The 23,741-nt window shown below is 33.4% G+C and overlaps 3 protein-coding genes across 5 annotated transcripts; all 3 read left to right on the forward strand.

The window, feature by feature from the left end:
- Positions 1 to 6,769: 6,769 nt before the first annotated feature.
- Positions 6,770 to 11,284, forward strand: LOC112800819 (plant UBX domain-containing protein 8). Of its 2 annotated transcripts, none has more exons than XM_025843220.2 (11): positions 6,770 to 7,254; positions 7,872 to 7,942; positions 8,069 to 8,624; positions 8,712 to 8,795; positions 8,961 to 9,073; positions 9,194 to 9,404; positions 9,527 to 9,727; positions 9,825 to 9,956; positions 10,561 to 10,704; positions 10,785 to 10,841; positions 10,944 to 11,284. In XM_025843220.2, the coding sequence occupies exons 1-11, from the start codon at positions 7,165 to 7,167 to the stop codon at positions 11,049 to 11,051; spliced, it is 1,767 nt and encodes a 588-aa protein (XP_025699005.1). In that variant the 5' UTR covers positions 6,770 to 7,164; the 3' UTR covers positions 11,052 to 11,284. The 2 variants fall into 2 exon arrangements, with proteins under 2 accessions (XP_025699005.1, XP_025699004.1); XM_025843219.3 differs by having other exon boundaries at positions 6,854 to 7,254; positions 9,173 to 9,404.
- Positions 11,285 to 12,844: 1,560 nt separating this feature from the next.
- LOC112800820 (scarecrow-like protein 28) lies at positions 12,845 to 16,498 on the forward strand. Of its 2 annotated transcripts, none has more exons than XM_025843223.2 (2): positions 12,845 to 13,352; positions 13,520 to 16,498. In XM_025843223.2, exon 2 carries the CDS (start codon positions 14,210 to 14,212, stop codon positions 16,244 to 16,246), a length of 2,037 nt encoding a protein of 678 aa, XP_025699008.1. In that variant the 5' UTR covers positions 12,845 to 13,352; positions 13,520 to 14,209; the 3' UTR covers positions 16,247 to 16,498. The 2 variants fall into 2 exon arrangements, with proteins under 2 accessions (XP_025699008.1, XP_025699007.1); XM_025843222.2 differs by having other exon boundaries at positions 13,052 to 13,372.
- Positions 16,499 to 19,970: 3,472 nt separating this feature from the next.
- On the forward strand, positions 19,971 to 23,076 carry LOC112800822 (F-box protein PP2-A12). Its single transcript, XM_025843226.3, has 3 exons — positions 19,971 to 20,527; positions 20,679 to 20,797; positions 21,855 to 23,076. Exons 1-3 carry the CDS (start codon positions 20,216 to 20,218, stop codon positions 22,291 to 22,293), a joined length of 870 nt encoding a protein of 289 aa, XP_025699011.1. The 5' UTR covers positions 19,971 to 20,215; the 3' UTR covers positions 22,294 to 23,076.
- The last annotated feature ends 665 nt before the right edge of the window (positions 23,077 to 23,741 follow it).

A 23,741-nucleotide genomic window follows, 5' to 3' on the forward strand; every position in this document is an offset into this window, starting at 1 on the left:
AATAATACGCGACCTGACATATCATTCGCGGTGAATTTACTAGCAAGGTATAGTTCCTTTCCAACCAGAAGACATTGGAGTGGAATTAAACAAATTTTTCGATATCTTCATGGAACGGTTGATATGGGATTGTTTTATCCCTATGGATCTAAGTCACAACTAGTTGGCTATGCAGATGCCGGATACTTGTCTGATCCACATAAAGGGAGATCTCAAACAGGATACCTGTTCACATATGGTGGTACAGCTATATCTTGGAGGTCCACGAAACAGACGATTGCTGCAACATCCTCTAATCATGCTGAAATACTGGCGATTCATGAAGCTAGTCGCGAGTGTTTTTGGCTGAGGAGTCTGATTCAATATATTCCGTCATCATGTGGACTGATTGATCATAAGATAGCTCCAACCGTCCTGTTTGAAGATAATACAGCATGCATTGCTCAATTTAAAGGCGGATACATTAAAGGCGATAGAACAAAGCACATTTCTCCCAAATTCTTCTTCACTCATGATCTTCAAAATCAAGGGACAATTAATGTCCAACAGATCCGTTCAAGTGACAATCTGGCAGATTTATTCACAAAGTCACTCCCAAAATCCTCCTTTGAAAGATTGGTACATAAGATTGGGATGCGCCGATTTCGAGACATTAAATGATGTCGGCAAGAGGGGGAGACTGTACTCTTTTTCCCTTGGTCAAGTTTTTTTTCCCATTGGGTTTTTCTTGACAAGGTTTTTAATGAGGCAGTCCCCATTACAAAGGATATTGTACTCTTTTTCCTTCACTAAGGTTTTTCCCACAGGTTTTCCTTTAGTAAGGTTTTAATGAGGCAATAATCCTAAATGGTCATCCAAGGAGGAGTGTTACGATAAGAAAGCCTAGGTGGATGACCATTTCCCCACAAGGCTCAAAGTTTTGGAGAAGAATCTTATTTAATGTAGTTTGACAAACTACCATCACAAAAGCTTATAAATAGAGGCTTTTGCCTCAGAGAAATATACACAGCAATAAAAGAAAGCTTATATACTCTCTCTCTCTCTTCTTACGAATACTTCTCTCTTTTATGTTGCAATCAAATACCCTTCTTCTTATATTACTATTACAATTCTTTCTCTTCTTTTATTTTATAAGTATTTTAAATTCTATTTTCTATTACTCTTTATATATAATATTAATAGCAATATTAACCATCTTTATTATATTGAGATAGTATCAAATGCAAATCTCTCTCTCTTTATTTTTAATACTTTTTCTTATCTTTGTATATATATACACAATACAACATATAATATTATTATATATATAATAATTATTGAGCTAATTATATTAATAATAAAGTCTTCTATTTATACATCTCTATTTTATATTACAACAAGATGTTGCTATAGCTAGTTAAAAAAATAATAATTATGGGAGTATACATGAGGAATTAATTAAACTGAACTTAAAGTTGAAAGGCAGCCAATATATACTTCTTTCTTTGTCGTTAATTAATCGAGTTATTATTTTTTTACATTATTAATTTCTTTCTCCCTTTCATTTCTTATGGACTAATTTCGTCAAGGAAGCTTAAGCCATAAACTTAATGTGCATTTATATAAATATAAAAAATTAAAAGCTTACCATATGTTTGGAGGATGATCGATGCATGTGAATGAAACGTGTAGTGCATTGCACATATATAATCAACGTTGCTGTTTTTGAACCACAGAAGCAGAAAAAATGTTGTTTTCTTGAGTATAAATAAACTGAACGCGTATGTATGTGGAATTGTTCTTTTACCGAGACAATCGCATGTGCACATGCATGCACACTTGTGGATCCATGGGAATAATTAATAATAATTAACACCGAAACTCATCACAAAATCACTAATTCAGCATACTATATATGACTGCAATTAATTCTTTCATTTCGTTGAATCTCGTTATTAATTACATTAGTTAAAAACACCTAGTACGGCCTCATCAGTATCATAGTTAATATAAGAGAGTTGGTTGTACTAATTAATTAAATTGAGAAAATGAAAAGAGTGAATAAGATCATAAAAAAAAATTAGATCCTATATATTAATTATTTTATTTAGTTTGATGCCAATTGGCCCTTCTTTTACCTTTTCTTAAATTAAATAACGTAACTGGGAAGTCATTTGCCCAAAAACCAAGCTTATTATCCAGGAATCAAGTTAATTAATAATTTCTACACTTTCATTGTTCTTCTCTAACTAAACATAGAACATGCTAGACACGTCATCACTTAGTCTTAATGTTTAATAGTTAGTTAATTTATTAATTAGTAGCTAGTCCCACAATTGGCGTATATAAATTGCTACTAGGTTATTACTTGGGCTATTAATTAAGTGATTTAATTAAGGTGAAGCTCCATTTAGTTTGGAGCTAAGAGTAATCTAAAAGATTGATATACATTGTAAATTATAATTCAGTATCAACCAATCATATGACGGTATTATTATAATAAGAGAAAGTTTCACGGTATCATTTTCATTAAAATTTAGCCAATATTTAACCACAAAAAAATATGTAATTTTATATTATTAAATATAATTTTACATCATTAAAAACATTAATAATAATTAATTAATAATTAAAAATTATAAAATATATTAATCTCTAACATTCTGTTATAATAATATAATATTATACATATAATACTAAAAAAAAAAATCAAACTTATTTTATTTAATATTTATTATAAAATATATTAAATAAAATTAGAAACAATAAAAATAATAAATTTTAATTATTTTTTATTAATATCTCTTTGTTATCAAATATTTTTTAGAAAAAATTTTAAATATATCTGAAATACTAATATTTCAATTATTTTAACTGTTAATTTTTTAATTAATATATATTATATATATTTTTTATAATTCAAATCAACGGTTAAAACAATTCAAATACCGGAGTTTTAGATACACTAAATTTTTTTTTATTTTTTATATTATATATATTTTTTGGATACGGAAATTTCAGTCCCTACATGCTAGCTTCCTACTTCTCAAGGTAGTACCTTCTGTCGGCCTTAGAAGAGAGTTTGTTTAGTTCATTTTTATATATAAAATCCTATATATTTGTTAGGATATTTAAATTTAAACCATAAATTAAATCATTTAGTCAATCTAATTTAAATTAAAAATTGATTAAATTACACTAAATTAAATTTGATTATATTTTTTTGATAAATAACATAGTTTAGATCGGATTTTAAATTTATTTTTTGAAATTAATTCAATCCAATCTAAACCACATATTATAATATAATATTATTATTTTATTATTGTATTTAAAATTTTGGTTATAATATATTCAATTTATTATATATTTTTATTTTATTTATATATTATTATTATTTAGTAAATATTTTTTAATATTTATTTTATTTTATATATATTTATAAAATAAAATAAAAAATATTATTTATATACTAAAATCAATCACTAATATTTTTATATATAAATACATATATTATTTAATTTATTTTTATATAAATTTATATTTTAATATATTTTTTATATTAATAATTAATTTTAGTGGTTGATTTTAAGAGTTAAAATACATTAGCTTTTCTCATCGAATGAATTGCCTTTGGCTTCGAGGGCCAAAAGGGCTCAGTTTTGATCGTTCTTGGTAACTGGCATGGCTCCCACCCAGAACTTCTCAATTGTAAATATAAAAAATTAGTTACTAATTCAATTATGATATATTTGTGTATTTGTATGTAAATATATATTATTTAATTTATTTTTAATATCTATTTTATATTTTAATATTCATTCTATATGAGTAGTTGATTTTGAATCTACAAGAAAGTGAACAAAAATGCTAAATATTGTATAAGTTTCAGGAACCAATTAAGGACAAAAGAAGTTTGAATCTGATTGCAAACCATGCCTTAGTTTCTTTTTATAATATTGCGAAGTTTAGACTTTAGATGCCGTCATCGGTGAGTTCATACTTGACATAAATTACGGGCCTCACCTCAACTTTCTAGTTTCTTGAAACTTGAAAGCCTCCATCCCTTCAAAATTAATCAAATTATTTTTCTATATAGATGTATGTCGTAATTTATACAAGGTGTACACAAAATAACACGTTTATTTACACATCACTAGTTCTTTCACTTTTCATAACAAGTAATTAAGATCTTACACTAATATTAATTTGTTACGGCTCGGTCCAGCTGGCACAACGTTCTAACTCGGGTGCCCGATCCAACTGGAGACATCAGACCCGAATCAAAGAACCGACCTGGACACTTGTTCCCCTGCAATCCATCACGAGACAGCTGGGGTAGGAAAACTTCCACAAAGGTGGGTCTATCCTCGTAGGACCCACCCCACTTATAGGGGTATATATGGGAGGGTTCTATTCATTTCTCAAAATACGGCATTATCTCATTTTCTCTCATTGTCATCTGTATCATTTTTGATTTGAGTGTCGGAGTATCATTGCAGGTGACACTCCCTCCACACAGCATCAGCTCGTGAAGTCGGTAAACCTCCGCTCTCATAATCGGCACCCCTCCACCGAGCTGTTCGGAACCCGAAGAACCGAACATAACTCTTATTCAATTTACTTTAATTTATTATCCATTATTATTTTATTTTGATGTTCTTTCCCTGCTTTAATTTGTTTATTCTTTGGCTTGGAAAGCAAGGATGCAATTATGTGCATTCTTGACTCTAACTATCCTAACTTTGCAATAACCAAGGCTTTCAATAGTGCAATAAATAGATATATAACATAATAATAACAATAATATATAATAAATTAAGGCCATGGTTTGTTGTAGAAACAGCCGAAAGAGAAGCATGTAATATGTTGCATGTTGGCCTATTGGGGTTGGTCATGAGAGTCCAAAATGAAAACTTATATATATATATTGCCGAACCAAATACAAGAGACTAACATAGAAAATAAAGCAGATGAGGGTTATGATCAACACTGGCAGAACATGGATTATTATTTGTTGTCATTATTGTATTTGTTGCCGGTGGATTATATGGCATGTTTCCGGATATTCCGACATGCATGTTGGCTCCCTCTAGCAGCTTGTCCTACTACTATGTTCACAACATTTAAAATATGGTGTGTCAATCATCAACATCTATTTCACCGAGGCTAACAACCTCCCTATTCAATTACTATCAAATTTAAACACCTGTTGCTGCTTGCTTCTGTTACAATATATATCTCATAAATAGTAGAGAAAGCTAAGAAGACAACATTTTTAGTTAAAAAAAAATGACTAGTATTGGTTCAAATATAGAAATAACATTTCTGAATAATATATTAAGCAATACTTGTGTTCTTAACGAGATCCAATAATAAAAAACCTAAGGTCTACATGTTTTTACTTGACACCTATACAATTCCATGAGAAATCTTGTTGAAAGAGAGTTCAATAAATAATTAAATACTCAAAAGCATCTTGTCTTATTTAGATTATGTTAAAATGGCAAGTGTGAGAATCGTAATAAATTGAGTCTACATTAAAAAAAAAAACAAAAAGAAGTCAATAATTTATAAGATAAAAAAACTCAATAATTTAATTGTCTAAAAATTTTGAATTGAATGTGATATTTTTTTATTTTGGTATTCTTTTATTTGATTTCTCTATAAAATCTCTCCACTTTGGTAGTCGAGAGTTCCTTACTCAATGGCTCTACTATTTTACTCTTTTGTCGTCTATAAATATCATTTTAGATAACATTTTTAATAAAAGAATCATTAATTTATTTATACATTTATTTAGACATTAAAATTTTTTAAAGATACTCCCAGTTATCGATTTTTTTTGGGACGAGGGTCAAGGCCCACAACAACAGACTGACCCAACCCGATAAACCTAACCCATCCCCACAACCCGCCCCCTAACCCGTTCCCCCTACCTGCCATCTTCCAATCCTAATAGCAGGCTAATGAGTCCTTCAAAAATAGACCCTAAAAAGATTATGTTTAAGCGGATTAGTTGGATTTTTTTTTTGTTCAATAAGAGCACCAAATATAAAATGTAAGAAACAATTTGGAACACCAACCCATACCAACAAAAAACGAATGGAAACACTAAGTCCAATAAATTAAAAAAAAAGACACAGCATGTTATTCCCCCGGCCCTGCGAGGCTGCGAATCTGAGTTAACTTGAAGAAATTGGTTGTTCTAGTCCCAAAAAAAAAAAAAAAGGAATTCGTTGTTCATGATTTATCCTGCTTTCATTTTTATCCCAAAAAAATCTGAGTCACGTTTTTTCTTTCAATTATTAATAATACAGAATAATATATATTTTTTAATTAAATTATTTTATCATTTTTCTAAAAGAGATTTTCTTAAAATTGCACATAGCGATTATTGAAAAAAAATTAAAAAGGGAATAATATTATTAATAAAAAAGTATCCTTTTTCCCAATTTTTTGGTTATAAAAAAATTTCATAATTTAGCGAATCGTTAAAGGGCAAATTGAAAAAAATAGTTAGATCCATGACTAAAAAAAAAAAAAAAGAAAAGAATAGTTAGAACAACTTTATAACCATATAATAAGCTCTGATTCATTGTTTTTGTATATAGCATTGTCCTATAATGTTAAGAGTCTAATACATGTTCTAAAATATTTATACTAACTCAAATTTATAGCAACCTAGACACTAGAGAAAAAGAGTGTAATTCTTTTTTAAAAGTAAAGAATTGGAAATGTTGAAATTAAAGGTGTTTTACTTGTTTGGGGCTTCAAAGTATCTTCGGATGGATCTACTTGCGAAGAAAGAAAGCAAAAGACCAAAAAGTCCAGCAGCCTAAGCTATAAGTTATAACCAAATAGCGTAGAAGGTTGGAGAACTCCAACCATTCGATTTCACCAATTTACCCCCGGAAAAACTACCATAAAGACCAAAACACCCCTAAGAACCCATCCTTGTCTCCTCGTTCTCTCGCTCCTGTTGCCCTTCCTACCCACCGCTTTATATAATTTTTTTGATATTTCAGTCGAAAAATATAAATACAAACATTTCTTACTTCTCTTTTTGAAGCTCCAATTCTTCTCCATAAAGCAGACGAAAACAAATCTCATTCTTTCTCTTCATTATCGAATTCTTTTCTTTTTATTTATTCTTCTGCTGTATTGGGGTTTCTTTGAATTACGATGTCAATGGCGAGGCCTAATCAAGAGGCAATTGAGACATTTATGAGCATCACTGGCTTATCTGAACCCATCGCAGTGCAAAAGCTTGAGGTTTTTCTCTCTTTCATTTCTTTTTTATCATCGCAGATTCTCTAAGAATTCTATTTGAACAAAAACCGAACTAATCAATCGCTCATACTTAGGGTTTCTTTTCTTTTCAATTTGATTTTATTCTGCAGTTCAGTTACACACGTGGCATTTGGAATGTAATTGTGGTTGTTTATTCTATAATCTGATCAATTATGCTCGATCATTATAGCGCAACCAACTACTGCTTTTGAACTATTTTACGATTTATCTTTTATTTTTATTTTTATTCCCTGATATTTAATTGGTTGTTATATTTTTTTTAGTTGGATTATCGATTTGTATAAACTTATGCTTAGATTATGGGGGTCTTTTCATTATTCACTTTTAGTCTTTAATCAGTTCTATGATTTTTGCTGAACTTATTAATACTGTATTACGAGCTCAAATGTTGTAAACTTTATGCATTAGCTTAGAAACTTAGTTGTACATAGAATTTTCCAAATGTGACTGTGACTGTGAGTTTGTGTAGAACCAACGATGTTTTGATTTTGTGGCCTTAGATTTTAGGCACTCAAAAATTTCATCTCAGGTAGCTGTTCTGTTCCTCCTTATTATTTGTAAATATTGTTTCCTCTCAGGAACATGGAGGCAATCTTAATGAAGCTGTCAATGCACATTTTAGTGAAGGTGACCGAAATTTGTCAACCAGGTATACTGTTTGTGATTCTTAGTAACTAAGCTAGTAAGGTATATAGATATTTGCCTTATCAAGACAATGGCTTTCTTTTTTAATATGCATGATATTGACATTTTAATCGACTCCTTTCATGGCCAGCACCCTCAATACCTCTGCTGCACTTCCACAAGATGATTTTATGGATATAGATAACGAACTTAATGCTGAAATGCGCAGACCTCTGTCTCTTTTGTCTTCGGCAAGAACTAATCCCTTTTCTCTTCTTGATCCAACTATTGGGAGAAGTATATTTGATAATCATCTTGATCCAACAAACCGATCACCATTTGTTACACATCCAAGAGAAGTAAGACAAATTCCTATAGAGGTTAAGGATAGTAATCAATCCAACCCTCCAGGGGACCATGTTCCGACCATTGAAGATGTCACTGGAACTTCTCAGGCCCATGGTCCAGATATTCATGGAACAGTCATCATTCATGATGATGATGATGATATTCCACCTGCCCAAACTGCTGCTCGGGATGAGCAGATGCATACACTTGACAGAAATGCGAGACCCAGTGCTCCTGAGTTTGAGAATTTGCCAGATTATGGCAATGACATAGAAGAAGAAATGATCCGTGCAGCAATTGAGGCTTCAAAAAGGGAGGCTGAGGAGAAGTACTCAAATCAAAACCTTAACACACAAAGCGTATGTTCCCCCCCTTGATGGATTTCTCGTGCTTTATTTACTGAATTTTTGCCTAATGTTCAACTATTTATTTCACATTTGATTCAGGATTTCAGCGAACCTGGGGCCCAGAGAACTGTATCTCATCTGGATGATCCTGAGCTTGCCCATGCAGTCTCATTGTCCCTGAAGGTACACTTATATTATTTATTTTTCCTTTACCATGTTAGGAATTCATTGCATTGAGCATCTTCAGCAGTGTGTGATGCCTCCGGGATAGAATGTTGTTTTCACCTTGCTTTTCATTAATAATGGAATTTTGGTACCCGTATTGCTTCTAACATGGAAAGAGTCCAGACTGCTGAGCAAGAGAAACAATTGCGCATGCAAGGAGGAGAAGCTGAAGCATCAACAGTTGGTTCATCCAAACCATCTAAAGTGGAGCTAGGGGAAGCCTCATCAAATGGAAGGTATATTTCTTTATACCTGTAGTGTCTGTTGGATCTGTTGCATTGGCTGCCCAGATCATACTCAACTTCTTCCTTTCTTGTGACTGTCAAATCTGAAAGGGGCAATCATGGTCATTCTAGGTTGCAGTCAGGAAGTTCTTCCTTCCAAGATGAAGATGAAGACTTAGAAGAGCAACCTCTGGTTTGGAACAGGCCTAGACGTACATCCTCAAGCCCTAAAGAGTCACCACAAGAAGTTGAAGCTGTTGAGGCTAGTCCTCTGCCCAGCACAGGACAGCAGGATAACAGCAATCCTGCTCAACATAATGAAAATTCCTTCCAATTAGATGAGGTATAATCCTTCCTCTTTGTAACTTTTTAAGATGGAATTCTGTGTGTATTTGCCATAGCATGTTAGGTTGTCTATCTGCCATGTTTCCTAATTTCCAATCTTTGTCTAAACTGAAATTGAAGTGGGGTGGTATTTCTTCGGTGGAGCACGATGAAGCAGTTATGCTTGAGGCTGCAATGTTTGGTGGGATCCCAGAAGGAACCGGTTATCGCTATGCCTATGCACCTCATGAGTTCATGCAGAGTAGGGGTTCATATCCTCGGCCAACCCCACGCCCACCGTCACCATCACTGACAGCTCAGCGCTTGATAAGGGAACAGCAGGTGCAACTTCTTTCTTACCTGGGTTGGAATTATAAGTTGTAGCCTTGTAGGAAATATCCTCACTGTAGCTATCACTTTCTATGGTTTTTCAATGCAGGATGATGAATATCTTGCATCATTACAAGCAGACAGAGAAAAGGAATTGAAAGCCATAGAAGAAGCTGAGGCTGCTCGTGAAGAGGAAAGGCGGAGAGAGGAAGAATCTCGCAGGAAGTTACAGGAAGAGCAGGTACTACATTTGTGATTAATTGTCTGGTCTTTGTTAAGTTTTCCCTCGCTTTAACTGCTTGTTCCTTTTCTTTCAATTTTGTTTTAGTTTAGACCAAGCTGGTGAGAAAGAGTACTATCGTGCTTTTCAATTTTTTTTATATTTGCATTTCTGTGTACTTTTTTGTTGGAGGGTTAGGTGAGCATTTGTTATTGAAGCAGCAGTTGCTAGAGGTTTTGTGAAGTAGGTACTCCAATTTCTTCACTTTTCAGCTTACTAGAAGCTTGTTGAGCTAGCTTTCAAGGCCTAGTTAAGCTCAATTGAATAGTTCATGTTAGATACAAATGAAACCTTTTAGGTTTTAATGATATTTCTAGTCATAAAATGTAAAAACCTAGTCTTATGGAGCCGATTCATATGCTACTGAGTCAAACATAGTAGAGTTCAAGTTTGACTCATTTAATGAGCACACCTCGTTGAACTATAACTAAATTGGGTTGGAGATAGCTCCCGTGCATTCTCACAATTTTTATCCTGCTGTTGATGTTAACTTTCTCATGTCCAATCCTGTTACAATATCAAAGTCACTCTTCTCACTTATGCAATTTGCATGATCCTGCTTCAGGAATTGGAAACACAGCTAGTAGCAAAAGAAGCCTCTCTACCACCAGAACCATCCTCAGATGATGAAAATGCTGTCACCTTGCTGGTAAGGATGCCAGATGGAAGCCGCCGTGGACGTCGATTCCTTAGATCTAATAAACTACAGGTGAAATCTGTTGTAGAATTTTGTACTAATCCTTTCTTTCGGTGAATATTTTTGCTAAACCTGATCCTGGAAATTTTCAGTCTCTCTTCGACTTCATAGATATTGCTAGAGTGGTGAAACCAGGCACTTACAGACTGGTGAGCAAACCCCCTTACGTTTCAGTTTTATCGTTATACTTGGTACCCATGATATGTATTATCGTAGTGATTGCTCTTTCCATGTTATTCTTGTTGGGTCAGGTGAGACCGTATCCTAGGCGTGCTTTTAGTTACGAAGAAAGCGCATCGATACTTGAAGAGCTTGGACTAACCAACAAGCAAGAAGCCTTGTTTTTGGAGTTAGTCTAGTGCCCTGATGGCGCAGATTTGAAAAACATTGAAGTTTTTAGTTTACGAATCAATCCATTTATACGGTGATATGGAATTTCAATCTGGTTTGTGCTGTTTGGATAAGTTTATTCATCATATAATTTCTAGAAGATCAGAATTAGATGTACAAAGCGATCAGGTTTTGGCATGTTATGAATCTTCGTGGTAGCAGTTTCATGAACAATTGATTACATGGCGCCTATTATTTTTTCCATCTTTTGTACGTGATCGTATATGATACCGTTACGTTACGCTGGTGTGTTCCTTAGGAGAGAACAAAACAATTTTATATTTGATAACTTGAGCTTCAATTTCAAGCCCCCTCCCCGTAAAGAACTAAAATAGTTAAAAAACTTATTTACCGTCCATTATCAGCAAAAAGTACTGTTCATAATTTCCTAATGTTTTGTTTTATTTTTTAATTCAACTAAGCTTTTTCTCCCGACATCTACGTCTGTTTTTTCTTTTTCTTTGAGCTTATTTTGGAGTATCATCCTCGGCTTGGCTGGAACAACCAGCTTTTTCTATTACTATTGCTATTACTATTACAATCTAAACGGCAAGAAGAGATTATAGACGTTGAGTTGGAGGAAATAATTCATTGCTGAGCAAAATTTAGATACAGTACGAATTAAAATTTAGATGCATACTGGTTTTCTCTCAGTTTCAGCATCTTTGTCTCTCCCACTCGAGTTTGCATGAATTTAGGGAAGCTAAGCAAAGTAACCCTAATACATTTTCAATTTTACGAAGAGTACACGTTAATTAAATAGTTTTATACATGAGTACATGATGAATGATGAAATCATGCTTATGGGCAAAAAGTAATATGAGATACAATATTTTTGTTAAGTTTCAGAAAAATTTTATTTATAAATTAATTCAACAGTCCAGAATTTTTTTCATATAGTATTATTAATTTATTACTTCAGTTTGAAAAATAGATGGACAACTTTTAGTTCTTGCAAATAAACTATGAGAAAGACATTGCTTTTTTATGAAAGGATAAAAGTATTTCATTAATAATTATATAATATTTAATATAGGAAGTTCATTTAGGGATTTATTTCATATTAATTGTTGTAAGAAAAATTTTGTACAATCATCTAATTATATATTACTACATTATTAAAAGTAATTACTTTTAGCACTTACTATTTGAATAATCATAAAAGAAGTTGACAATATAAACAAGTTAACTTTTCTACACTATCATAAAATTATTTTAGATCGTCAATCAACAAATATTTAAGAAATTCAGTATCATGGTAAGTGTTTTTTTTTTTTTTTTGAAATGGTAGATAAAATTTATGCTAAGTGTGTTTTATCTAGGACTTTGCTCGCAAATAGTTTAAAGTTATTATTTTTTAAGCAAGGAAAAGATTTTTACTGTAACTAATATATTTGTTTTGGATTTAGTAGATACATGTTAAGATTATTGTAAATAGAACTTTTTAAACCTTTTACTTTCATAAATATAAAATAAATGCATTATAAATTTAAATTTGTATATTTTCTATAAAAAAATTTCGCTGATAATCTTAATATATATATGTGTTTGGGAAACATGTTAGTTAAATTTTTATTTTTTATATCCTTAAATAATCCTATTAACATATTCATTAACAAAATCTTACTTTGATTTTTATCAGGCGCATTATGATATTCCAAAGATCAAAATAACTAGAGCAGTCTAGTCAAATGGTCGTGGACGTGTCCCCTCAACAGGGGTTTAGTTTAGTTTATAGAAAAGGGGAAAAAGGAAGGAACAAGATGATGATGGTGCAAAGTTGCATGTTGTGTTGTTACTCACTCCCACCAAAAAGCGAAGAACCCAATGCAACGGTCAATTGAACGGATACCCGCATGAGGGGCACGTGCGGCGGCCACTAGTCACTTCCCCCACAACGGTCATATTTCACCGACATCACACAACGGTCACATGATTATATGGCATCAGCGATGGGCCGTTGGATGATGATCGTACGGTTGAGAAGGGGAGGTTGGGGTTGTTCCGTGGTGCCCGCTGTCATCATCTCTATTCCTTTTTCTTTCTCCCTCCGCCGATTCTTACATCAAATCAGGGTTTAGTGTAGGCCCAGCCACGCACTCACACCACAACACAACTTACTCACTCACTGCGACGATGATGGAGACAGCCTTGGAGTGTTGAAGACCACAACAACATGAAGCTGGTTCATGCAGGGGAGAGGACCCTATAGCATAGTGTTGTGTTAAACTATAACATTTACTATTATATAAAAGCACAACGCTTTTAAGGTTTGTGTTTTCTCTTTTAGGTAAGTGATTGATGGCGTTCGGAGAGGTGTTAGGGGGATTTTGTTTCTGTTCTTGTTCCCTCCCCTGGCGCGGGTAATTGAGCCATGACGTTGTTGTTGAGAGTTTCCAGTGCTAATAATAATGATATGGGTTTGAATGTTTCTCAGGAGTTCAGCCATCACTACCACCACCACCACTTTGAAGGAGTATGTTTCTGTTTCCCCTCCCTTGTTTCTGTTAAAACTACTACTACTACTCGGCACTTTGCCATGACCCTTGTTTGAGTTTATCTGGAATCCGATGATCGTTTTGTGCATGTGTTAGGTTAGTTTCTTTCCAAATTCATTCTTTCATTCTTTTATTGTTATTACTTACTTACTGGGTTGGGACCATTCTTTTTTTGCATATACAGATTCATTTCTTCACATACATACCTACACACTGAATTTGTAAAGAAACACACTAGAAAGCTTGATTAAATTTGTTTGAAACATATTCATCGGATTCCTTTCTTTTTCTCTTGTTTCTCATTCTGTGGACACAAAATCTTGCTAACTAGAAACTTCATCCACTGGCATTCACTCTGCATTTCCCCTCTTGTAAAGTTTTACTACATACATGTTGATTGTTGGGCCAGGGTCTAGCTAGTTGAGAAAACAAACACATACATAACATTTTCCTACATCCACCATATTATATATTACATACATCACTTGATCAAGCTATTTACTAGATACAAAAGAAAAAAGGGAAGGGAAAAAGAAGCAGGTACCATAGCAGGAGCAGGAAGCAGCAGCAGCATTGGGGAAGAGAAGGAAAACGGGGGGATTAACCAGCAACAGAAAAAGCAATAGAGGATGTTGGCTGGGTGTTCTAGTTCTACATTGTTGTCACCAAGGCATAGATTGAGGAGCGAACCATCACCACAGTTTCATCATCAAGCTTGTCATCTTCAGCTACCACCTTCCATGAGCACGCAGAGATTGGACTTGCCAGCTTGCACCTTCCCAAGGAACAACAAAGTCTCACCAAGGCCTTCTGTTGTCACCACCAACACCAACACCAACAAGCCCATTGAAGCCAAGACAAGCTCTTATTCTCTCAAGCAGCACATTAGGCTTCCGCCATTGGCAACCACACCACAAGTTATCACATCTGCACCACCTTCACCCTTCCTTGAAGCCAAAGAAGAGCCCTTCTGGGACAACAACAACAACAACAGGAGCTTGAAGAAGAGGCCAGTGGATAATGACGACTCTTTTGACAGCAGAGCCAAGAGGAAGAAGGGTAGCAACAGCAACAGCAACAGCACCAGCGACAATGGCGATTCTTCCGATGATGTTATGGAAGAAGAAGGAACAGGAGAGGGTCTGAGTTTATCTGCAAACTTCTGGTTACAGCCATCTTCACTTCCTCCATTCTCTCTAACATGTTCAGGGGAGGAAGAGAGGGTGTGCTTCGTTCCAAGCGAGGTGGTTTCCGCTCCTTGGGTGGAATCCGCAATAACAAAGATAACAAACCATGGCGAGAAGGAAGGCGAGGGTGGTGGCAGCCGCTTCCCTCCGCCACAACCCTCAGCCTCCTCCAACACCTCATCAGAGAGCCAAGGTTTAAGCCTCAGGCTGAACGAGAATCCTGAAGTCGGAAACGGTTCAGGTAACCCTTACCATAACCACCACCATGAAGAAACCACCGCGGAGGAAGACGAAGATATCCAAGAGGAGCACCGTGGATTCGAGCTTGTTAGTTTACTAACCGCATGCGTTGAAGCCATTGGAACAAAGAACATCGCCGCAATCAACCATTTCATAGCAAAATTAGGAGATCTTGCTTCACCAAGAGGAACAAGTTCAATGAGCCGAATCTGTTCTTACTTCACAGAAGCCCTAGCCATAAGAGTGACGAGGCTATGGCCTCACATTTTCCACATCACCATCCCTCGGGAGCTCGATCGTGTTGTGGAAGACGAAAACGGCACCGCATTGAGGCTCTTGAACCAAATCACACCGATCCCTAAGTTCCTTCACTTCACATCCAACGAGATGCTGCTGAGAGCCTTCGAAGGCAAAGACAGAGTCCACATCATAGATTTCGACATCAAGCAAGGTCTTCAATGGCCGAGCTTGTTCCAGAGCTTGACTTCCAGATCGAACCCTCCCAGCCACGTCAGAATCACCGGCATCGGCGAATCCAAGCAAGATCTGAACGAAACAGGTGACAGGCTCGCCGGTTTCGCGGAGGCGTTGAACCTTCCGTTCGAGTTCCATGGAGTGGTGGACAGGCTGGAAGACGTGAGGCTGTGGATGCTTCACGTGAAGGAGAACGAAACGGTTGCGGTGAACTGTGTGTTCCAGCTTCACAAGACTCTGTACGACGTAAACGGCGGAGCGTTGAGAGATTTTTTGGGACTGATACGAAGCACGAACCCCGCAATGGTGGTTGTGGCGGAGCAAGAAGCAGAGCACAACGATATGAGGTTGGAGGCTAGGGTTTGCAACTCGTTGAAATACTACTCAGCGTTGTTTGACTCGGTTGAGCACTGTCTTGAAGGGGATAGCAGTGCGAGGAGGAAGATAGAGGAGATGTTTGGAAGGGAGATTAGGAACATTGTGGCTTGTGAGGGGAGTGATAGGTTGGAGAGGCATGAGGGTTTTGGGAAGTGGAGGAAGATGATGGTGGAGCAAGGAGGGTTCAGGTGCTTGGGTGTTACTGAGAGAGAAAGGGTTCAGAGCCAGTTGCTGATGAAGATGTACCCTTGTGACAGTTACAGTGTTAGGAATCATTCAAGTGAGGCTCTCAGTCTTTGTTGGATGGACATTCCTTTGTTCACTGTTTCAGCTTGGGCACCTCTTGATGCTGCAGGAACCTCTTCATCTGTTTCTCAGCCAATTTGATTTCATTTCTTTGTTTCTATACACACAAAGGGAAGGTAACATTCTTTAATTTCTCTAGGTAGGGGGATCAAACACCAAACAAATTTGTTATTATTATTATTCTTTCATTCTTTGTTGCAGATAACATTTCTCATATTTGTAGTAATTCAATTATTTTTATAGTCCAATTCTTTGTATGTTTCTGGAGTTGGTCATGATTCCGAGTTTTATTCATTTTATATGTGAAGAAGTGAATCCCATTGATCTGTGTCAGCTTCAGGTGTGTCTAACTCTAGCTTCTATATTTCTGCTGTTTCATTTCATATGCTAAATATTGTAATAAAGTTCATGACAGGTCATTTTACTTAAATATCAATATCAATCCAATAAAATCATATAATTGCAAGCATTTAATGTAATGAAGAAAATCAAAATCATGCTAGCAACAAGTTGGTGAAAGTGACAATTCGATTCAGGCAGGAAAATGACGAATCCATACGAGTGTCCTTCCGTGTTCTTCCTCACCATATCTTTCTTGTTATCAACTTATCATCACTCATTCCGATGCGGTAGAAGTTGTAGTGCTTATGATAAGATGGATCGATGATTAACATTAACGAGCAAGTTGAGGAGTGAGGAGGAGGGGTTTATGTGAAAGTCTTCAAGATATTTTGTATTATTGTTAATACAAAATAATGTTTTGACAGTGACGAATTCTATTTTGATACAATGATGATGCACCGTTCTAATCATTAAATGTAGGGTGTCGGGTAGGGCCGGCTTTACTCTGGTCGGATACTTTGTTTTGATTTTATTTATTTTGTAGATCCTTATTCCTTATTCAACATTTAAATACAACGAAATCTAATAATATTCGGATTAAACTTAATTCGGGTCTACATAAAGTAAAAACGAAGGATTGAGCATTTGAGCTTGAATATATTTGTCATCTGTGGTCTGTGGAGAAGTGGCTGTGAGAAACAAGAAAAAGCAAAATCAAAACTTATACAATATCTTAATCAAACAAATGAACAAAGAAACTAAACAAAAATACTCTCTCAAATCTCAACTTGATTTGCCTAAAATGCTAATACAGATTTTAGAATAAGGACAAGTTATTCAAATAAAATGGTTACAAATTTATATTATCAGATTGCAATTTTTTTAAGCTGAATATATAATTATTGTAACTTTTATACATCTATGTAACTTTTAGATTAATATAAACTGCTATAGTAGCCACAGTTTACATTTAAAATGGTGCATACAAAAATTGTAACTTTTATACATCTATGTAACTTTTAGATTAATTTAAACTGCTATTAGTAGCCATAGTTTACATTTAAAATGGTGCATACAAAAACTGCTATTTGTGTGAGATTTAAAAATTTTGCGTAATTCATAGGAGACTCTATCACGTGGAGCTGGTTTCTCTCTCTCTCTATATATATATAAGTGCAAAGGAATTGGAAAGGAGTGGAGATATTTAGAGATTCAATTAATAGAACATAAATTAAAATACTATTTTTAATAATTTAAGGTAAAATGAAAATTTATTAAATAGATAAAAATTGTATTAAATGTAAATAGATGATCAATGTGCATTGTTAACATTTCAATTCGATCTGTACTAAAATATAAATAAATATAGTTTAAATTATAAAACTTTTAAAATTTAAAAAATAAAACCAAATATACTATATGAGTATACTATATTAATAAATATTGTCTATTTAAATTTAATTTTTAAACAAACAAAATTTAAATTATAAAACTTTTAAAATTTAAAAAATCAAAATACCAAACTTGTTGTAGGAGTAAAAAAATGAATATTAAAGGATAAAGCAATGTATGCTTTATTGTGGGAAGTGGATATTTTTCAGTAAAAAAAATTAGATAGTATCAATTGTAATCTCTCATTTTTTATTGTTCTCTTTTTTATATTTAATTTTAATCCTACTTATAAAGTTAATGGTAAAAACATTATACTTCATTTTTTCAAATATTAAAAAAACTAAAAAAATTATTCCTTTTATTGCATATATGCTAGTCAATTTAGATAGACTCCTATACGCGGCTGAAGTAGTTGCCAAGATGACTCGGATCCACATCACTTTTTTTGTTTCTACTGATTTAACCAAAGCTATTCAATTATTGGTCTAGCACCATGAATGAAAACGTGAAGATGAAAACCAAACACCACCATGAATTTTATTCCTTTTTTAAATACTAAGTACATGTCCGTCCACCGTAGTTGATAAATATGAGAGTGGCCTCATTGTCTCCACCTCAGCACAGTCATATGTAATTAATATGTTCATTATCTTTTATTCTTTTCTAACAAGATGGCCCCGTTGTTGCCATACAAGGCACATAGATTTTTTAAAAAATAATTTTCCTAAAAAAAATTATGGCATGGAATATGGATTGTGTGGATGCTACTTGAGTACTTGATTAACAACAAATGGCAATGCTTGTGTTGATTCTGAAATATATTAAAAAAACCTCCCTCGTACGATTTAAAAAGAATAAAAAATGATAATATCACACTCTTGTTTTTTATAATATTAATATACACATATTTTTTTATAAAATATATTTATATCAATTTATGGAAAGAATAATATTATCAAAATAAAAATAACAATATTCATTTTTAATATGATAATCTATTAATCTTAATAGACCGATCACTTTCATTTAAAAAAAAGAGTAAAGTAACAATAAAATTTTTGAAAATTTTAGCTTTTAGATTTAATTTGGGTAAATAGTTTAATTAAATTTTTTTAAAAAAATAGTTCAAATAATAAATATCTATATTAAAACTAGTTTATAAATAAGTTATTTTATATTTAGATTTTTAGTTCTAAAAGTACTTATTTTAAAAAAATAATGTAATAAAAAAAATTTATTATAAGAAAAATTATTTTTTTAACTTTTCTATAAACTCTTAAATAACTTTTTATAAAGTTGTCATTTAGTTTTAAAAATTGTATAAGATATTAATACTATTACTTTTTATAAGTTAAAAATTCAAAAAAAATATTTTAAAAATTTTTAAATTGACCTTTAATTAATTTTTGAAAAAAAATTATTTAAATTTTGCACAATAATAAACAGTTGACATATATGTCTTTTTATTAGTAAATAGTACAAAATAAAATAAAATAATTCCTGTAAATAAACAAAAATATTTGCACTTAACAACATCGTGAATATTTCTAATCTTTTATGAGGGTAAATAAATCGGCACGTTAAGTTTTCATTGATAAAAAATAAGTTATTTTTATTAATATAATAATATATGATTAATTAATTATATAAATTTTTTTACACTCATGAGATGTAAAAATTAAATTCTACACTTAATTATGTATAACCATAACAAATGTAGCTATTTTTATATTTATTAAAAAAATGAAATTAAATGATGGTGTAAAATAATACAATAAAATTATAATCTCGCTAAAATATGTATATAAATCCATAATATAATACTATACTAATAGTGTGATAAGTTGAGTTGAGAGTAATGTTAGCATGTTACAGGATTATTATTTTCAGTCAATAATAATTTATATTTATATTAATAAAATAATAAAAAATTGAGAATTATTTGTCGTAAAATTTTGAATTTAAATTTTTTAATTTTTAAATAATTTTTTTATATTTATTTTAATCTTATTTATGAAATAAATAATAAAAAATTATACTTTATTTTTTACAATAAAATTCAAATTTCAAAGAATCCAAATACAAATTTTTTTTGGCTGAGTAGATGATGTTGTTATCCATCCAAATCAGAAACCGCTGGCTGTCCCAACAAACAAACAAAATAAACAAAATCCCAAAACAGAAAAAGGAGGTACATACAACTCGTACGCCTCCGTGTCTGAACTGTACATTATATCATTCATTCCAAAATCATTTCGCTCGCCACTTTCCTCTTCCTTCTTCTCTTCTTCTGAGTTACAGTGCTCTCTCCACTCCATGGGTATCCTGTTCTCCTCGACTTACGCGCGAAAAGCACCGCCTTCGAGTCCTACTTTGGCGGATCTACCAGAGAGTTGCGTCGCTTCCATCATTGGATACATGGATCCTCCCCAGATTTGCAAGCTCGCTATGTTGAATCGCACTTTTCGCGCCGCTTCATCTGCTGATTTTGTTTGGGAATCCAAGCTCCCCCCAAACTACCATGTTCTTATCGCTGAAATCTTCGATCAAAGTGTTCAAAACAATCACAGCAAAAGAGCAATCTATGCCAGCCTCTGTCGCCTCAATTCGCTTGACGAAGGCAACAAGGTAAATAGTAATAACAATAATAATAATTTTAATTATCCGATCTCTTTTTAACGGATACCTTAATTATGATTTGTTTAAGACCTCGCTGGCTTGCTTAGCTTTTTTTGGAAAATTGAAAAGGGGTTGATGATTTCTGATGTGTTTGTTGCAGAAAGTTTGGTTGGATAGAAGCACGGGTAAGCTATGTATGTGCATATCTTCCAAGGGGCTATCTATAACGGGGGTTGATGATCGAAGATATTGGAATCGTATCCCAACTGAAGAATCTAGGTCAGGTTCTAAATTGATATTTATATTGTTAGCAATAAATTTTCTGGCACTGTGAGCACTTCTCTTTCTTTTCATCTGAGTTGGTAGTTTTTAGGTGGATTATTAATTTATTATTTCATAATGATTGGTTTGTGGATAAATTTGTATTTTGAATACTTCAATGAGGGGAGATGAGGGCTAGAGTAAAGGAAAGAAGTAATTGAGGGATAGAGATACCTAAACTGGAGAAACACGGGGAAAATTAGGGAGAGAAATAAGTTTAGGAACAATAATTTCATTTCTATATATAAGTTTAATTCTGCAAAACATGATGCACAACAAATGTTGATTAACCAGCAGTGTAAATCACATACTTAATCATAGCGGTTAAAGAAAAACTAAATAACCCAAAGGGAAATGACAAACCCATAATCCTGTTATGAAATGGGAATGAGTCAAGGAACAGACTTGTGTGTGAATGAAGATTTTGTGATTTTTTCCTCTTCAAATATTTTTACTTTTGTTTATTCTGGTTTCATTTTATATAATCAAGCATAAAATAGTCTAAGTGTGGTTTTAGGTTGAGAATTAAGGTTTCTGGACAGACTTGACTGAATTATTAATTGTGATGTTCTTAAAGTAAAATATTTATTGGATAGTAAATTAAATGTTTGATATACAAACAATGAATGTCACACTATGCTCCGTTTAATAGTCATATTGAATTATTAACCTTTATATCGTGTTAGCAATGGATAAGCATGTAAACAGAAAAATCTGCATGCAGTCTATAGTGTGCCTCTCTTCGTCTAAGCACATAAAGACAGCTAGTATCATGCATAAGATTTTGGAACTTGAATGTGATTCTTCTTAACCCCCCCCCCCCCCCCCTCTTCTTTTTCCTCTCTTTTCCAATTTTTTTTTCTTTCTAATTTTTTCTTTTCTTTCTTTTTGTTTTCTCTCCTTTTCTGATGATGCAAAATACTATTCAACTAGTTTGATTGTCAAAATTATGTCTATTCATTCTAAGGGTGCTTTGGAACTAAACATGAATCATCTCCATTGTTTGCCTTTGCAGATTCCATGCTGTTGCATACCTCCAGCAAACCTGGTGGTTTGAAGTCATTGGGGAAGTTGACTTTCCCTTTCCTGCCGGGACATATAGCCTATTCTTTAGAATCCATTTGGGGCGAGCTGGCAAGAGGTTCGGTCGACGAGTCTGCAACACCGAGCATGTTTATGGGTGGGACAAAAAGCCCGTTCGGTTCCAGCTATGGACTTCAGATGGGCAGTATGGTTCATCCCAATGTTTCCTGAAAGAACCTGCCAAATGGAGTTTTTATCATGCTGGCAATTTTACAGTTGTCAATGGCAATGTATCAACAAAAATTAAATTCTCTATGACTCAAATTGATTGCACACACACTAAAGGTGGTCTATGTTTAGATTCTGTGCTCATATACCCAAGTGAATTCAGAAAGGTAAAAGCATTTTTGAATCACTCCTTAGCTTCATAGATGTAGTGTGCATCTAATAATATATAGTGCTTAGTGCGGCGTCAGGGAGAGTAGAGAATCGAGTTTTTATATGGTTCTTCGAGTATTAGACTTTTGTAGGAGCTGGGAGGTGATGTATATAGGTGTGTAGTTTGTCAGTTTGAAGGATGGTTCTTTTATTCATACCTCCGAACGGTACACTTAAGAATAGTTTGCGTAGAGATCTGGGGTGGAATGGAGATTTGAACTGGGCTCATATTTTTGGGTTGACCGTCTGGTTGCTCCTATTTCCAACTCTGTAAGGCTTAGCAAGTTGAGACAGTACGCGGACCTCTCTCACCCAAGTGAGTTGGATGTATTGGTGTAGAAGTACATTGCTCTAGGTTGGTTCATTTAGCAGCTTCTGTTTGTTGCATTGCGCAGCGTCTCGGGAATGGACTGTGTTTCAACAATGGTACTCGGTAATTTTGTTTACAATGTAGTTTGGGAGAGTGGTTTGATAGGATAATGTTGCCCAGTTGTGGTGGTATTCAGAATCTCCTTCAATGGAGTTGGTCGTGTGTTGCAGATCAAGACCTACATCAAGGGTATTCTTGTTGCGGATAGGCTTTTCAATTATGATCCGCCAAAAAGATGTTGCTGGATTTTTCTTCAACATGTAATGGCTAAACGTTCTTGTTTAGGGGTCTGTTCTTGTTTAGGGGTCTGTTGTCAGTTACTAAACTTATAAACAAAACCAATATTGTGTTATTTGTGGCAGATTGAACTAGTCGTTCGTTTGAATGTTTTAATGACGTTGACTCATCTTACATATTCTTATATTATTAATGGGACCCAAGTCCTAAGAAAACTAATATTGTGCTATTGTGGCAGAATGAATGAGTCGTTAGTTTGAATGTTTTCATGACATTCTTTTATCTTATCTTACATATTCTTATCTCTTATGAGAAATGACACACTGATTTTTTAATAAAAAACTCTTCTAGAAAGCAACTCTTTTCTCTCTCTCTTTTTTCCTTTCTTCAAATATATCAAACCAAAAAGATAATACTGTGTGTAATTAACATGGAACAGAAAATTAATTAAATCCAATTTGTCCAGTTTGAATTTGCTTGGTTTGTTCAAATAACTCTAGGCACTTATTATCAAAAACCTATAGAAGATCAGTAATTCTGATAATTGAATTAATATTTAATTTAGCCCTTGAAATTTAAGATCAAATTTAAATTGATTCTTAAAATTATAATTGACTTAATTTGAATCTTGAAATTCATAATAGTAATTTGCATTAGTTTTTGAATTAATTTCTATGAATGACATTGATTTTGCATATTAATTTGTCAAGATTTTGGCTCTCGCCTAAGTTTCATATGATTAAGATCTACTAGATCTTCTATAAATTTGATGAAATTCCAACATTTTCACGAAGATGTTAATAACAAATTCAATTTAAAAATTTTAAAACTCAC

Source organism: Arachis hypogaea, chromosome 5 (genome assembly GCF_003086295.3).
Source record: "Arachis hypogaea cultivar Tifrunner chromosome 5, arahy.Tifrunner.gnm2.J5K5, whole genome shotgun sequence".
Taxonomy (NCBI): Eukaryota; Viridiplantae; Streptophyta; class Magnoliopsida; order Fabales; family Fabaceae; genus Arachis; species Arachis hypogaea.

Coding starts and splice junctions, on each gene's coding strand:
- LOC112800819 (XM_025843219.3), top strand. CDS start 7,165: ATGTCAATGGCGAGGCCTAATCAAGAGGCAATTGAGACATTTATGAGC. Junction 9,074..9,172: donor GAAGCCTCATCAAATGGAAG/GTATATTTCTTT, acceptor CAAATCTGAAAG/GGGCAATCATGGTCATTCTA. Junction 9,405..9,526: donor ATTCCTTCCAATTAGATGAG/GTATAATCCTTC, acceptor CTGAAATTGAAG/TGGGGTGGTATTTCTTCGGT.
- LOC112800820 (XM_025843223.2), top strand. CDS start 14,210: ATGTTGGCTGGGTGTTCTAGTTCTACATTGTTGTCACCAAGGCATAGA.
- LOC112800822 (XM_025843226.3), top strand. CDS start 20,216: ATGGGTATCCTGTTCTCCTCGACTTACGCGCGAAAAGCACCGCCTTCG. Junction 20,528..20,678: donor CGCTTGACGAAGGCAACAAG/GTAAATAGTAAT, acceptor TGTTTGTTGCAG/AAAGTTTGGTTGGATAGAAG. Junction 20,798..21,854: donor ATCCCAACTGAAGAATCTAG/GTCAGGTTCTAA, acceptor TTGCCTTTGCAG/ATTCCATGCTGTTGCATACC.